The 17,272-nt window shown below is 42.9% G+C and overlaps 1 protein-coding gene across 1 annotated transcript in view; it reads left to right on the forward strand.

The window, feature by feature from the left end:
• Positions 1 to 1,104, forward strand: part of LOC147678480 (vomeronasal type-2 receptor 1-like) — a 186,028-nt gene extending 184,924 nt beyond the window's left edge. The window contains exon 7 of the mRNA XM_086945657.1: positions 194 to 1,104. Coding sequence (XP_086801783.1) covers positions 194 to 1,104 — 911 coding nt within the window. The remainder of the gene's footprint in view (positions 1 to 193) is intronic.
• The last annotated feature ends 16,168 nt before the right edge of the window (positions 1,105 to 17,272 follow it).

The following is a 17,272-nucleotide window of genomic DNA, read 5'->3' on the forward strand; positions in this document are numbered from 1 at the left end:
TTGGCTGTGAAGATAAAGAGTACTTGAAAACTCCTAGTGATTACCATCAAGGGTATTATATGACTCTTGGAATCAATAATATATAAAGATGATGCACAAATAGTAAATTGTAAATAATGCCACTAAATCCTAAGTAAGCAAGTAAAATTTCTTTCTGAATTACTGTCAATTATTTGATAATTTTCTTCCTTAGACTCAACTGAATGCTCCAAGTGTCCGTGGGATCATTGGCCAAATGCCAAGCAGGACAACTGCATGCTGAAAGTCATAGAGTTCCTCTCCTACGAAGAGCCTTTAGGCATCGGTCTGACAGCCATATGCATTTTTTTCCTACTAATGCCACTTGCTATTCTGGAACTCTTTATTCATCATAGGAACACCCCCATTGTCAAAGCAAATAACCGTTCTCTAAGCTACCTCCTGCTATGTTCTCTTGCTCTATGCTTTCTTTGTTCACTGATCTTCATTGGTTATCCAACTGTAGTTAAGTGTCTCCTCCGCCAGGCAGCTTTTGGCATGACTTTTGCTCTTTGCATTTCTTGCATCTTATCCAAAACTATTATGGTGGTCATTGCGTTCAATGCCACAAAACCCAACAGTGACTTAAGGAGATGGGTTGGTCCCCAACTATCCTACATAGTGATTGTTGTCTGTACATTCATTCAAGTTCTCCTTTGTGCCTCTTGGCTGATTCTTTCTCCACCTTCCTCTGAATATAACATCCATTCTCAACCTGGAAAGATAATATATGAATGTAATGAAGGGTCTACGGTTGCTTTCTGGTGCATGCTTGGATACCTTGGGCTTCTGGCCACTATAAGTTTTGCAATGGCATTCCTGGCTAGAAAACTGCCGGACAGCTTCAATGAGGCCAAATTCATTACCTTCAGCATGCTGGCCTTTCTGACCGTCTGGCTCTCATTTATTCCAGCCTACCTCAGCACCAAAGGGAAGTACATGGTTACCATGGAGGTCTTCGCCATCTTGTCTTCAAGTTTTGCATTGGTTTCCTGTATATTCTTCCCAAAATGTTACATTATTCTGTTGAGACCTGAAATTAACACAAAGGAATATTTGATGGGAAAAGACGTCAGACAGACATAAGACACTACTTATGCACTTGCACTCCAGCTGTCGGATGCAATGTTCCTAATGTTCCTGCATAATGTGGTACAGATATGCACTGTTGTGCTTACTGTATGGGATAAATACCTTATCTTGAAAATTATCAAGGAGTGAAGCTTCGCTAGGAATAATCATATAATACTTTCAAGGGATAGCATGTCAAATACTTAAAAGAAAATAACTAACTGTTCTGTTATTATACCATTTTAGGTTGTTTATTTCAGGTATTTACTTCTTCATAAAAAGTGATTAAGTTTGGTTGACAAGGTTTATCCCCTATGGAGATTCTTTGAAAAGCAGGTTCAACAAATGCTGCTTAGACAATAATGTAACCTTCTACTGAGGTTTTAAAGTGTGTTTCCACATAAATGTATTCAATTTGAAAATAGAGGTCTGCTGTTCTGTTAAGGCATCCATCTAAATATTCTTTTGGCATTGGCATTCATTTTACCTTCTGTAATGGCCAATTTGTGATGTGACCTATTAGTACATAGACTTCACATCACAAATTGCATTCCCGTCTGCATAGCATTCACATTGAGGGCTCCAGTTCTTTAGTACCTTACTGGGGGATTTGTTAAAAAATGTGTAAATTATTGCTATGTTTTCACACAGCTGTAGTTTTTGCATGTCTGGGTGAGTCTGAAACATTTCCTACATATGACAGTGTATGGGAAAAAAGTAATGTATGTTAAACTTTACATATGCAAGTGCATGATATATTCAGTGATGACTTAATGCAGGTTTTCCTATCCTCATTGCAAGGGAATCTGTAACTGCTGAGTGCTGAGTGGTCAGAGCGGTTCGTGACGTCAGACGCCAAACGCTGTGCTGCTGTGCTGCTGTGCTGTTGTGCTGTTGTGCTGTTGCCGAGGAGGAGCCGCCCGAGGCATCCAGGGCTCCCGAAGGCTCCGACACCGGCCCTGAAAAAAGTTCCGAAACCCCCCCGCCGCCGCTTTCTCGTTGTCAGCTCCGCGGCGGCTCGAGGGCCGATTAGTGGGGTTGACGCGGCCGCCGGAGTACGGGTCTGTAAGACCGGAGGACCATAGGCGGCGGAGCAGCGAAGAGGCTGTGAGGCGGTCGGTGTACACCAGCAGCAGCGGCACCAGAGGCCAGCCCAGCCAGCCAGGTAAGATCCCGACCAGTTGTGCCCCGTGTGCCTCGACATGCGACCTGGGACATGTGCCCGTGACCAGTGACCAGGAACCCAGGGGCCAGGATAATAGCTACCATAGGGTCCAGCGTGTCCAGCGGTGAGACTTGTGGTGAGGTGTGGTTACCGGGTCAAATTTTGCGCGGATAGCACGTACCTGCCCTCCTAGCAGTCACCATCACTCCACGGTGCCAGTTCATCGCGGGCTGCACCCGCCTACCAATTACTGCTACAGAGACCGTCAAGCGCCAAGCCTAGCTCTGCTAACTGCCATTTATTAGAAGGCAGGAGAAGCTGGTTGTGTGTAGTGTGGGTAGAAGCCGCACAAGGTGCGGTAGCTGAGGCACTAGAAGCGGTAGCACCAGCAGCAGAGGTGCTGTGCACAAGCCTGAGGAACCGGGATCTGCACTCCCTCTGCTTCCGTTCCTGCTTTTAACCTGCCAACCTTGCTGTAAGGAGCACCCGGAGCAACTGGAGCAAAAAGAACAACATCATTTGAAAAGCTTGCCCTTAAACAAAGGCCTCCACTAGGTTGCTTCATTACCATAATTTACAATCGAGGGACAAATAACAAATATTAAAAAAAAAAAAAAAAAAACTGTCACGCCCAGATTACCAAGCAGGATTAAAAGCATCGTGAAAATCTCATACTGGAAATGAGATCTGGGAAAATGCGACAACCTGCGGAAAGCAAAAAGACCCAAAAAAAACCGAGGAAGTCAAACGCAGAAGATAAATTGACAGGGGTCCTGTTGAGTCCAAGGGAGAGGTTGGTTTCAGCACCAACTCCAGAACCAACATTGAACACCACACGAAAATCTGGTCTCTTAAAATTCTTTTATTTAAAGGATCCATTTGCTGCGATTTACGCACCAACAGCCGAGGCTTGCAAACTGCTAAGCCCCATTGTCCCAATTAAAGCACCTTCCCCATTGGCCAAAAGCCAGTTGAATGGGATCAGCGATCAACAAGGGTCACATTCTTCTCCGCAGCTTTCGGGTCCTCTACCCCAGGGAAAATCAGTGGTTGTTACCGCCCAAGTGCACCATTCTAATACCCCCTCAGCTGCAAAAGAATACACTGAAGGGGAAGCGTTAAAGGACATCGCGGATGATCCCCTCATAAAGGATATCTGTTTGAACCCGAGTAACAGCGTAACAACTACCGAATCGGTTGAAACAAAAGCCCCCAAGGGCTCCAAGGGCCCCAAGGAGGGAACCGCAAGACATAGCAATTTATCCTCCGCATCCTCTCATGAAGGGGACCCATGGCTAAAACCGCTTTTCTTTTCAAATGACTCCCAACTGGAGGAACTCATGGAGAGAATATCCAAGTATATATATACCCAAGGTAGCGCTCTGGGAACAGAACCTGGTCCTAACAACCTCCACTTGAGACCTGGCATGGTGGTTTCCACTCCGCGTTGCCCAGCGGCAAAAAGAGACCAACAAAACCTTACAATAAACGACAGTATTATCATGCCAATAAACCATCTTCATCCTAATCATTCTGCGCCGATTACTATCTCATCAGGCCACACGTTGGATTCAGATCTCAAGGACCCAAGCAAACTTCAAGAAGATCAGCCATCCACATCATGGACTCAGTCTCTGTTAAGCTCCCTAGACCAAGCAATAAGGGTCCTGAACTACCAATCAAACAAAATGGAGGTTCAGATAGACCTTATTAACTTAGTGGCGGGTCACATTGCATGCATAAACACAAAATTGGACTCACTATCGTTGCTTCTTACAAATCATGGGAAATTAAATGCCTACACTTGCTTTAACAAACAACAGTGTAACTGTGGATGCGGGAGTATAATCGAAAAGTTAGCAAGCCTGCCGGTCATCCTGACGGACATTCTAGGGGAGGTAAAACAATCCCGTAGTCCGTTGAGGAAAGAAACCGAACTTAATCCGGACTAGTCGCCATTAGATAAGAGGAAGCACAGAAATGAGCTCACAAGCAGAAATCCATTAACGGATACAGAACAAAACTTAAGGGAAGCAGGTCTAGAAAGACCAGCTTTAGATCTGGAAGTAACACAGTCCACCCAAAAATCCACCAGGGAGGAAAAACCAACAAAGAGGCAAAGGAAAAAGGCCAGGAAGGCAAGATTAAAGTATAAAAAACAACAAAATACAGATCTAGGAAATATCTTCCCGATTTTTAAAACGAACAAACCCCAGGAAATTAAAACAACATCGCTGAACCTACCGCTAGGTGGAGAAGAGGGATTAACCCACTCGCCAGATAAGCCGGTCCTACAAATCTCCTCAAGGGAAAGAGGTATATGTCGGGGAGCTATAAACATCCCCTCTAAACAACATAGCAATATGAGTTTCTCACCGACCAGAGTCCATAGTCATCAAAGAGAAACAAGATCTGTCTCGCAAACGAAAGATCAAAAGCCGCAGCAAGGAAATATAAAGCTTACAAATATCGCTGGTAACGGAGGCCCCGAGCAAACAAATTCAACACGAGCGCTGGGAGAAAACCTGGGTATACATAGTAAGCCCAAAGCGGACATCAATCAGGGCTCAATAGTCCCCAGCACGCAGTATACATCTGCAAGATTGGGAAAAAACTCAAACAAAAAACAAGGAGAATTACCAGCACCAGAGACTAAAATCGTACAAACCCCTATACGAGTCACAGTTTCTGAAAAAGAGCATAGCTGCTCGCTAATCCAAAGGGAATCTATCCCTTTTCCAACCAAGGGATGCAGTACTGGACAAAACCAAAACACAAAAAATTCAACGAAGGTTGTAAAGACGGAACAAGAACGACACATCCTCTCCTTAATGAGCGATTCCAATGAACCCAAGAATTCTTTATCGACCAAAGCAGGCTTAACTCAACTGTCTAAAGAACTCCCCCATCATCCTGAGTCACCTGATCACAAATTAACATTCATTCCCGAATATCCAACAAAGGAGCCACAGGATATTCTCAATCGAGGTAACCTTCTAAAATTGTTTAACGTAACATCAGCATTAAGAGAGATAACTTCTCGGGACCTTCTAGCTGTTGAATTTCAACAAAACAGTTACAACGCGGACACTGAGGATACAGTTACAACTTGGGCCTCAAAGGCCATTGCAGAAAAGATATATTCCACAAAACCTCACTTCGAAACATGGGGCATATCCATTGTCCGACATAAACATCCAAGATATCCCTATCCCTTACAAAATAGCTCTCGTAACCAAATAAAGGGGAACGGAAACAAGGATCTCCCTTCACCTGTTTACAAGGCGCCCGTGCTACCTTGCCTGTAGCATCAAGTACAAGGGATCTGGTACCCCCGACAGAAAACGCACAAACAACCAGGCAGTACGGCCTGGACAGAATGGATTGGGCTTGGGTTCCCACGGTCCTGAGTAATAAAGCTACCTAACTCTGAGCAAAATCTTTCAACGGCGACTGACACGGGGAAAGACATGCAGAGCGAAAACAAATCACCAAGTTTCTTACTTTGCTCATGGAATGAAACATGGTTTCCAAGAAATGGAACTCGACCACGACAGACAAGCCTTCTTCCAGCAACAAGATGTAATCCTGATCCAGGAGTCATGGAAACTAACCCCCACAGTAATACCAGGATTCAAAGACCACCATATATTGGCAGAAAGATTTTCAAACTTTGGGCACCCCCGGGGAGGTTTATCTACCTACATAGCCCAAAAATACAACTGGGTATCGGAAATACTGGACGTGGGTTTCAATTGGGCTCAAGTGATCAGAATCACCGAAACACCACCACTTGGGTCTAAACAGTGGCAACTCTTAATAATCAATGTTTATATCCATCCTGACAGGAAGTCGCAACATGAAAAACATGCAAGCCTAATATAATTGATAAAAGAGATGCAAAGAACGTATTTGCGATGCCCACTGTTTATCTCCGGGGACTTCAACCACGATCTTATTGGCAAAAACCGTGCAAAAGCAAAGAGGTAATCGACCAGTGGTGGACTCAAGTTAGCAACCAGTATAAGAGAACTAGGTCTGTCGATTCTGAACGGTAACACAAAGGGGGACAGGCCGTCAGGCATAACGTACTTGAGTGGCAGGGTCCACTCAACAATAGACTACACCATAGTAAGTGACAAGCTAATCCCACGCATTGATGCATTTATATCGATCAACGTGCAGAAAGTGATCACTTCCCCCAAATAACAAGATTGAATACTGCGCCCACTCTGGCGCCGAAAATGACCTCCCTTTTACATCATCCCTCAAAGTTCAACTTAAAAAATTTTAAATGGCGCAGAGAAGGGTAGGGCCCCAAAAAGATGAAGATCTTGTAAGCAACTGGGAGCAAATGATTCTGGACCTACTTCAAAAGTTTCCTGCAACTCCAGGGAAACAGGGTAATTCAAACTTCAAGAAGGAGCCCTGGTTTAATACGGAATTAAGAACAAAAAAAATAAAGGTTGCTAAAGAGGTCCGAGCACTTGCCTTCCTAAAAAAAACAGGGGTTAAAGGTAACCAAAGGTAACCTGAAGGAAGCTAGGAGCATTTACAGGAAGTCACTGAGGGTCGTGAAGTCCTCCTACAAGGAAATGCTCTGGAACAAACTTCTAAGCGCAGGAAAACTTCCTAACAGTCAAGAATTTTGGGGAATTATTAACGATCTAAACAAAGGATCAAAACTTCATCAGGAAGCAGGGGTCGGTGCTGATTCTTGGGCCCTGCATGTGCAAACTTTATATTGTGACACAGCCTCAGGCCTCGTGAATGGCTTACGGGCAAAAAATGCAAACGAGGAGAACATAAAGGGAAGAAAGAAGAAGGAAATTAAAGGCTTAGAGTCGGAGGAGGATGCAAAAGAGCCTACCGAATTTCTCGATTTAACCACCAGAGACGAATTGAGCAACATAATATCAAGACTGAAGTCAGAAGGTGCAGCAGGCCCGAACGGGCTGCCAAACGCAATCTTCAAATATGATCCGGCCTTTCGGGCAGAGACCCTAACGCCACTTTTTAACCACATTTACAAATAAGCCGAGGTTCCTGCCTTGTGGAAGGGTAATATTATTCCTCATATATTTAAGCATGGTGACCATCGCAACCCAGCAAACTATAGGCTGATATCTTTAATAGATGTGGAGGCTAAGCTCTACGCCTCTTGCATTCTATCAAACCTACAAGACTGAATAGGAGACACAAATATAATTCCCCAGTTTCAAACAGGCTTCAGGCGAAGAATGGGAACAATAACAAACCTGACCTCCCTGTCATTATTAATGGACAGAGCGGTAGCAAAGGGAGCATGTCTGTATGCCTGCTTTGTCGATATCAAATCTGCATTCGACCAGGTCAACAGAGAGCACCTGTGGGGAAAATTAAAGAACTGGGGTGTGCCGAGCCAATTAGTAAAGGCAATAAAAGTACTATATAAAAACACCTGGGCAAGAGTGAAACTGGGAAATGAAGGCTGTACAACAACAAGTATATCAACACACCAAGGTCTAAAACAAGGCTGCGTTTTAGCCCCTACCCTTTTTAATCTCTTCCTCTCCAATCTCTCTAGTGTGCTGGAGTCGGCTGAAGTTCACCCACCATCATTGGCTAACAATCGAATTCCTTGTCTACAATATGCAGATGACATCGTATTGTTGAGTAAAACGCCAATCAGCTTACAAAGAGCACTAAACAAATTAACAGCATATTTGAAGCAGGAAGGGCTGGAAATAAACAAAGAAAAAACAAAAGTGGTCCGTCTAGTCGATCCACATAAGCTTAAGTATAACTGGATGGCAAACGGTGCAAAGGTGGAAGAACAAGGGTCATACAAGTACCTTGGAATAATAATATCACAAGGAGCGAAACATACGGAGCACAAAACAGCAATACAAGCAAAAACCCAATCCTTAATTTTCGCTTACCGTTTACTAAAAGTAAAAATGGACTGCCCGAATTATAAGCACCTGTTAAAAGTTATGGCGGCCCAAATTTTACCCACCCTATCCTACGGTCTGGTTACTTGGTGTGGCAAGGAAGCCGTCCTATTAAATGATCTACAAATCAAAACGTATAAAGCTGTTTTTAATCTTCCAAAATCTGCCTCAGCGTCGCAAGTCAGGCTCGAATTTGGACTGAAAAATCTGAAATTCCGGAGCATGAGCGGCTTCGTGAAACTCTGTTACAAACTTAGATCTGCAGACCCAGATACAATGGACTGGCTAAATTGGGAGGAAAATAAAAATCATGGGGACACCGTAACCCCGTGCACCTGGGGAAAGTATTTGAAATCCTGTTTGAAAGAGTTGGAGCTGGAATCAGCATGGGAATCCGGGATGGACTAAGCAGGCCTAAGTAGATCGGCCAAAGTGGCAGCAAAAAGGAAATCCTTTCAAGAAGATAAATACATACTCACAAAACGTCGGCACGGCTGGACCATCATCAACTCTTTTACAGCAGGTAAACCACACGCTTACTTAACTTCCCATTTCAGCGAGTATCTAAAAAGAGCATTTATAGAGTACAGGATGGGTATGCACATCTCGAAGGATCTACTACCATCCTGGAAAGATACCCACCAGACGGAGCAATGTCTATGTGGCTACAAAACAGAAACCTTGGCCCATTTTCTTTGTGTATGTCCGGCATTCATGGCATAGAGGCAACGACTTCTGAAATCCATCTTTAACGAGCTAAAGATCCGTTCCTGTAGACAAGCTGTAACAAGTTGGTTGGGAGGTAGTTCTATAATTCTGGCATGCCGGGGAATCAAATTCCTGGCAGAGGTGAAAAAACGTCTGGGTCAAACCAAACAGGGGGAAGGCCGAGGAGGCGGGACATTGTGGCCACCCTAACTCCAGGGATTGTCAAGGAAATCTTAACCTGTAATAACAGACTGAGACCATGTGATGGGTGGAGTTGCTCTGGATCAAAGTTTTAAATATTATTTTATACTATTTCCTAGCCGTGGAGCGGTAACAATTTTAGTAAAATTAATTAAATTCTGTACTACTATTTTTATGTGAAAATTGTAATAATTTTAATTAATTATGCAATAAACCTTTTTGACTTTATCCTCATTGTAGGTAATGATTATCTTTTGTGTGGTGTATCCCCAATTTTTCCCTTAAGTGTTTTGCTGGCTGAAGAACTTTGTGCACTTTATCCCTGCTAACCAGTAGGAAAGTACCTGTGCTCTAATCGTAACTCGTATAGTGAAGTTAACTATAAGACTCTTGTTTATGGTACAAAGGGTACTCATGGTTCATAAGTTAAATGTGACTTGTCAACTGCAGCACCTATTGTGCCATTTGCTACAGTGATAGTGTAATATAGGTTTTCAGGTCTACCATTGTAGCCTGACTAAATCTGAATTTAAGGTACATTTCTACCACTCAACTAAACCCTATTTACTGGTCTAAACCTTTCTTTTAAATATTAATATGGCATCCCAAGTAGGTCTTATTGAGCTTAAGGTAGTATGCATGGAATTTAAAGACGTGACATGTATACATGTATTGCTACACATGTCTGTACAGTGAAAAGGTCCAAAGCCTATGTTTACTGTAGCAAGGCTGGATATTCCATAGAAAAGTATTGGGATGCAATATTAAGTTTAATATTGTTATCTTCGGCTAAGAAATGGCTACAACATTCATTTCTGAATACTAGACTTCAGATGCAGCCATCTTAGTGTTCAACCCTGAATGAGGTGTGAAAACAGCTTCCGGAGTAGAAGACAAAGGTTTGGATGTGGGGAGGTATTTCTGAATTTCTCGCAGGATGAACATTTGGCCTGTGCCCAGGAACATAATTAACTTCAAGGGGTCTCCCATGTTATAAGGTGACACCTGCATAGGACCACAGGGGAGGGACCTGCCCAAGAATTGGTTTGAAGTGACCACATAGGACAGGTTGCTCAGTTCCCCAGACACACATGTGGGTGGGAGCATAGACTCTGCACAAACAGAGAAAGGTTTCATCAGCTTGGATTTTGCAGAGAGGGGTAATGTGGAATTATTTGCTATAGGGCACACAGGAAATGCTGAAAAGGTGGGTAGGGTAGCACTGGTCAACTTTTAGTCCAATGAGTAGGGAGGAGCCAGCAGTAACCTACACCTATTGGCTGGTGCCAGGCATAAATGTGCAGAATTTTAGTGGACCTGAGGAAGTTCAGAAGAGGACTGAACAAGCAATCAACCCCCTCTCGCTTGTACCCTTGACAAAGAAGTGGACCCTAAGTTTAATAAGGCTGATCTCCTGTTCAAGCTACAGAGACACAACAGGTCACAGGAGGCCTTTCCTGCAAATGCCCAGCTGGCCAGTTCCTACTGGGACTGACCTGGACTCTGCCATGGGCTCTGCTGGAGTGAGTACTGACCCCCAAGTGCTGTACTGAGAACCTGGAACCCTTGTCTGTGTCTGGCAGCACTTGTCCTACCAATACTGAAAACTGGGGACATAGAAACCTTTTGGCTCCAAGACCTCTGGAGGACAGGGGCAACATTGGCAAGCAGATCTCACCAAGGTGTGTTGATGCTGTTCTGGAGATTCACATTTCTCTTGCTTAAATATTTTCCACAGCTGAAAATCAAAATCAGTAGGTCGACGTAGAGGTGGTATCCAGTCTCATGGAGTCCTCTTCAGCTAGAGCCTGCAACCATTCCCTGCTGGAAGAAATCAAACTCCAAAAAAAGTGCCTGAGTGCAAAAGAAGTAATCTTCACTGAGCAAAGGTGCCAAAAAGATCCACCTTCTTTGGTTGTGAAATTCTAACTTCTTTCTTGCAAAGCTTTCCTGCTAAAAATCAGTAGCTTCACCAAGACGTTGTGCAATGACTATCCGATCTCGTGGAACATTAATCAGCACCACAGCCTGCTGCCTTGCCCTGCTGTAGATTTTGGACTGCCATTCCTGGTGGTAAAACTTCTGTTGAACATGCTTGCTGTATCCAACTTGCAATACTGGGCTACTGCAAACCAGTTGACAGCGGTTGACATTTAATGATTTTTGATGCTAATTAAAAAAAAAAAACTTAAAATTTCAGGAAGGAAAACTATACCTTTCTAAAAGTTACTCTTGCTCAAAATACATTCACAATTTAATTGTAATAACTTTTAGAATCATGGTTTAATTGTTTTCCTAGCTGGTCACATTCCGGAGATACAGTGTTAGGTTTTTGTATCTTTACTTTGCTTTTCTACATAGGAGATCTAGGCCTACCACACTGAAAAATTGCTTTTGGATGCTAGTCACTATAAGGACATGCTAGGATTACATATCTACATTTGCTACTTTTACATACCATGAGCCCTACCTTGTGGGTGACAAGGCCTGCATAGGGGAGGATTGTTATTATTTAAAAGGGAGGTTTGTACCTTTCAAAAGGGCTTATTGTGACAGATCAAATAGCTACATTCAAGCTAAAATTGTAGGCCTTAAGCCATGTTTGCACTGCCATGGTAGTGAGTGGCACAATACGTGCTGCAGTCTACTAGTGCCATTTAATTTACAGGCCCTGGGTACACTGTGTGACGTATAGTAGGAGTTTATAGCTAAGTTAAATATTACTATTAGGATGATGTCAATTCCACCATGGTTAATGTGATAGCACAGGTACTTTTCTAATGGTTAGTAGGGGCAAAGTGCACAGAGTTCTGTAGCTAGCAACAACAAATAGTGAGAGTATATTGGGGTTCACCACAAAAAAGATAGTCATTTCATACAAGGACATCACATCCACCATGATGAACAATGAACCAACATATATAGAAATCACTGCCAGCTTGCAGTGATCAATATGCTTTCAGAAGAACCGCCGTCACAGCGGTTATTCTGAAGGTACCAAGGGCCAGATGTAGGTCGGTCGGTAACGGCCGAAAATCGTTATTTTCGGCCGTTACCGATCGGTAAATAGTTGATCGCTGTGTAGGGGGCATTATTTTACCGAATCAGTAAAATTACCGATTCGGTAATTTTACCGATTCGGTAAAATAAAAAATCGGTTATTTACCGAATGTGAGCCACCCAGATGTAGGTGGGACTCTTCAGAGTCCCAAAGGCCTTACCGAATCGGTATTTTACCATCAAATCCTATTTGATGGTAAAATACCGATTCCGGTGTGCATGCACATGTGTGCATGCACACCTATGCCATGTGACAGGCAGACCTGCCCTTAGGACATGTATGCCTGCCACATGGCACCCGAGCCTGTTTTGGGGGTGGCAGAGGGTGTCAAAGTGACACCCCCTGCACCCTTGTGAAATTCGGTATTTACCGATTCGGTAAATATCGAATCGGTAATGCCCATTCATTCCTATGGGCTTCAAAGCCCATAGGAATGAATGGGCATTACCGATTCGGTATTTACCGAATCGGTAAATACCGAACTCATCCGATTGGGTATTCCAGCACATCTGGAATACCTACATGTCCACCCCATAGATTTACCGATTTTTAATTACCGAATCGGTAAAATTCGGTAATTGAAAATCGGTAAATCTATTTCACCTACATCGGGCCCCTAGTGCTTGATAAATGGCCATCCACCAAGCTTTTTGTTTTTGAAAAGCAAATAACTAATAACCCCTATATCTAGTTTTGTTACCTGGGTTTAGGCATCATTTTAATTTTTCTGATCATCGTTGACAAGTTTTCGGTGGCGGAGAGAGAACAATAAAATGACATCAGACAGTCACCCTCAATGGCGTGAGTTGTGTGATGCTTCTACTCCAACAGCCAGCACATCATCAGCCATTTAAAGTAAGCTTTATTTAAAGAAGCCGCCAGGGGCACTGGCAACAGAAACTAGTGGTCCGCTAAACTTACAATAGGGTGGGTGGAAAGAGAGTTTAGCGGACAAGGCACTCTCTCATGTTTGTGACCAAATACCAGGTCTGCCAAACTCTAAATCTGGCCCTAAGTTTTCTGAATTGCTTTTTCTTGTAACATTTCCGTTTTAGGCATGGTTTAACCTTAGAAGTGGACTTTCACTGATTTCCACATGTTTTATCTTCTATTTATCTAGTCCTTCATTGCCCAATTATTTGTGAAAGTATCCATACTTGTCCATTTTGCATGCATTTCTTTGCCTGTTTCTGTGCAATGTCCTCTTAAATGTGTCTAAATGTAAGGACATCTCAAAGGAATAAAGTCCTTAACCCCTTGGCTGGTAAGATTTTTCCTCCTTTATTTTATTTTCTATTCATGCTTACACCACAATAACTTTGTAACAGGAAAATAGCCAAAATAGTACTATATATAGATTTTTTGGCATGAAGAGTGAAAATAGTACTGCCAAATGAAGCACACATATTGTTCCTAAGAATTGCACCTTAAAACGGCTTTCCAGTGCTTGGACTACCATTTTTCAAGCTTACAGCAACAAGCACAGCTGTATGAAAAAAAAATCCACAGATTTTTTGTTTTTCAAAGAGGTAGTACATTTCAACCTAAAACAGGTGCAAAATCCATGGCTGATCCCACAAAGATAAAAAAATTGAAAAATAGACAACATTTGTGATTCAGCAAGGGGTCATCTGCAAAATTAACTCAAGGCTTTGCCGAAGAAACAAAGGGAGATATGTACAATCACCTACCTTCACGGAAACATCTCCTTTAGTGACATTTCCGTGGCAATAGGAGCTTCAATTTATTTACAAGGCAGCATTAAGCCACTTAACGTGGCGTAATGCTCCCTGGTAAATAAGACCCCTTTTCACGCTATGCTTAGAGTGAAAGGGGTAGGCAGTGGGTGTTGCGGTGGGCGTTCCACCGTAACGCCCACTGTCTTTGTCGCTGCCCCCTATTTACAAGAACAGGATTAATAGGAGGCAGCGCAAAAAATAAAGACTAGGAAAAACCCGGTCTTAAGTTGGTGAAACGAGGTGAAATGCTTTATTTCTCCTGAATTTATCTTTTTCCATGTGTGCTGCCCTGTGCAACACACATGGAAAAAGCAAAACGCCTTGGATTGTTTATGTATATGAAGGTGGCTCTTCTCGACATAAACAATCCTTACAAAAATTACATTTTGTAACTTCCATGTGTGCTGCATTAAGCACACATAGAACTGACAAAACAGCATTTAAAGATTGTTTATGTGCAGGAAGGGTCACCTTCGAACACATAAACAATTCTCGCCTACACGTACACACCCTTGCACTATGGTGCAAGGGTGCCTGCGTTGGTGCTACACTGCTAAGTGTAGCGCCAGCGCAGGGGGAAACGCAAGGCTGCACCATATCCTTGTAAATATGGTACAGCCTTGCATTTCTAAAGTGGTGGAGTGAGGCATTAAGCCATGATAGCTAATGCCTCACTCCGCCAATTTCTTGTACATATGCTCCAAACCGTAGAAATAAAAAAGAAAGACAATTAATGAGAAAAACAACCATTTGTGACCAGAATTTCCAACTGTAACTTCTTGGCATGATGGCTGATTTCCAAAACCAATACACTGTTACGTCTGCTAGACCCTTCTGGTCACAGGGATGTACAGGATTTGTATGTTCTCCAACAACACAAGGTACCCAGAGCCAACAACTCAGCTGCACCTTTCAATGATTTTTTTATCAATTTAAATGAATGACAAATGGAAACCTATTTATTTCTGAAATGTAAACATGATACTGCATTTAATAACAATGGCTATTTGTACACCTCTAGATTTGAATTTGGGATATTCATACTAACGTGTTTTAGAGCGCATTTTTGCACACTGACTGACATTAAGGGGCACATGCATCAAGCTAGGAAATTGGGATTCCTTAATAGCGATTATTAAGGAATCGCTAATAAGGAATCGCAATTGCCTATGCATGCAGGTTTTGCAAAAACATTTGCAATTCCCACACATTCCTTAATTGCAAATCGTAAAGTACGATTCACAATTAAGGATTGCCTTCCCATGGGAAGCCATTTGCAATTTGCGAGTACCAAATACGAACTCGCAAATTGAAAATGCAATTTGAAGGGTGCTAAGGGGCCTTAAAGGCCACCCTGATGCACCCTCAAATTTGGCATGTATGCTCATGTGGCGCACACATATGCCTTAAGGTCATATGTGTGCGCCACATGGCACTTTGAAAAACGCACTTTTGTGCATTTTTCAAAGTGTTTGCAAATTATCCTCAATTTGCAGTTGATGGTAATTAGCATTTCCTAAATATGAAGTCGCATTTAGAAAAGGCATTGATGCATCCCAAATAGGGAATCACAATTTGCGATTCCCTAAAAGCATTCGCAATTTAGGTAATCGCAAAATTTGTGATTACCTGTATTGCGCATGGGTTTCGGGTTGATGCATCCCAATTACCTAAATGCCGGTCGTAAAGGGGCCGATTCTGCGAATCGGCCCGTTTACGAATAGTATTCGGTTGATGCATGTGCCCCTTAAAAGCCACTAACTCCAATTGACAATAATAGTTGTTCTACTATTTTGTATTTCCGCATGACTTCACTTGTTTGGCTGGGCCTAACGCTGGAAAAAAATACCTCAAAATGCGACCTGGAAACATCTTTCACCCAACAGAATCCATGATTTTTTCCATATAGGTAAATGCATATTTTGGGCCTTAGCTTAGCGGTCACCTAGGGAAACCTACCAAACCGGTACATTTCTGAAAACTAGACACCATCGGTGAGTCCAGGGTGGTGTGACTTGTGTGTCTTTCAGCAGGTGTCTTACACAGACCTAAAACTTTGGTTAAAAAAAACAAATTTTCTTCACATTTTTATCAAGGAAACATCTAAAATCTTCAGAATCCACAAATTATTTACCACCCAGGATTATTCTATGCCTCCCGATAAAAATGGCACCTCACTTGATTGGGTAGGCCTAGTGTCCACCAAAGGAAAGGGCCCAAAACACAACATGCATGTTTTTCCAATGAAGCTCAGGCAGCATTCAGGGAAACTTATCAAACACATACAATTCAGAGAACTAGATAATGGGAGGAGTCCTGGATGGTATTTCCCGTGTGCCTTTCAAAAGGTTTTCTTACCGACAACTAAAATAACATAAATGTGTGTGGAGGGTCTAGGGGAATATTTAACGACCTGTCTGTTCATACCCCTACTATCAAGATACCAAATACATAAAAGAACAGACCAGGTCTAAGAGTGGTATGTAACTATGCAAATAACTCCGAAACAGTTGGATGCATGTGTGAGAAAATGCTATTGAGGAACAACGGCTAGAACCAATCCCATCAGCCCACCATTATGGTGGAGTGTATCGTCATGTGGGGGTTCTCTGGTTATTCAACACCCCATCCGACCTGGTGGTGTCGGTGCAGGAATGAATGTCAGTACTTTAGCCGTGTTGTTCATCGTGAAGTGGTATAACTAAAGTGCAGTGTCACAGTGGTGGTGATACATAGACTTGACTACTTAGCATGAATGTACAACTAGAAGTCTATGTGTCAGGAGTTAAAAGCACACCAAATAGGGAAACTGCCTAATGGTGCTGTGCAGAACGGTCAACATGTTTCAGCCTGTAGGGGAACTACCCCGGCTTTCTTCAGGACCATAGACATGGAACAACTACTGCAACTTCAAAGTGTATTGAGTGACAAATAAAAAGGTAAAAGTACTACGAAAAGTTACATATCTGCCAGGAACTTTAACGACTAAATGTCCACTGGAGGGAGAGAAGCATGTCTTCTTTCCAGATTTGTGTGGGTGAAGACCTCACCTCACCCGGCAACCGCTCGGGAGTATGAGGCCTCGCTCTATCCGTCGGTACCTCCGATTCTGGACCGAGCGGGAGGGATCGGGTGAGGTGAGGTCTTCACCCACACAAAGCTGGGAAGAAGACATGCTTCTCTCCCTCCAGTGGACATTTAGTTGTTAAAGTTCCTGGCAGATATGTAACTTTTCGTAGTACTTTTACCTTTTTTATTTGTCACTCAATACACTTTGAAGTTGCAGTAGTTGTTCCATGTCTATGGTCCTGAAGAAAGCCGGGGTAATTCCCCTACAGGCTGAAACATGTCGACCGTTCTGCACAGCGCCATTAGG

Source organism: Lissotriton vulgaris, chromosome 12 (genome assembly GCF_964263255.1).
Source record: "Lissotriton vulgaris chromosome 12, aLisVul1.2, whole genome shotgun sequence".
NCBI lineage: Eukaryota > Metazoa > Chordata > Amphibia > Caudata > Salamandridae > Lissotriton > Lissotriton vulgaris.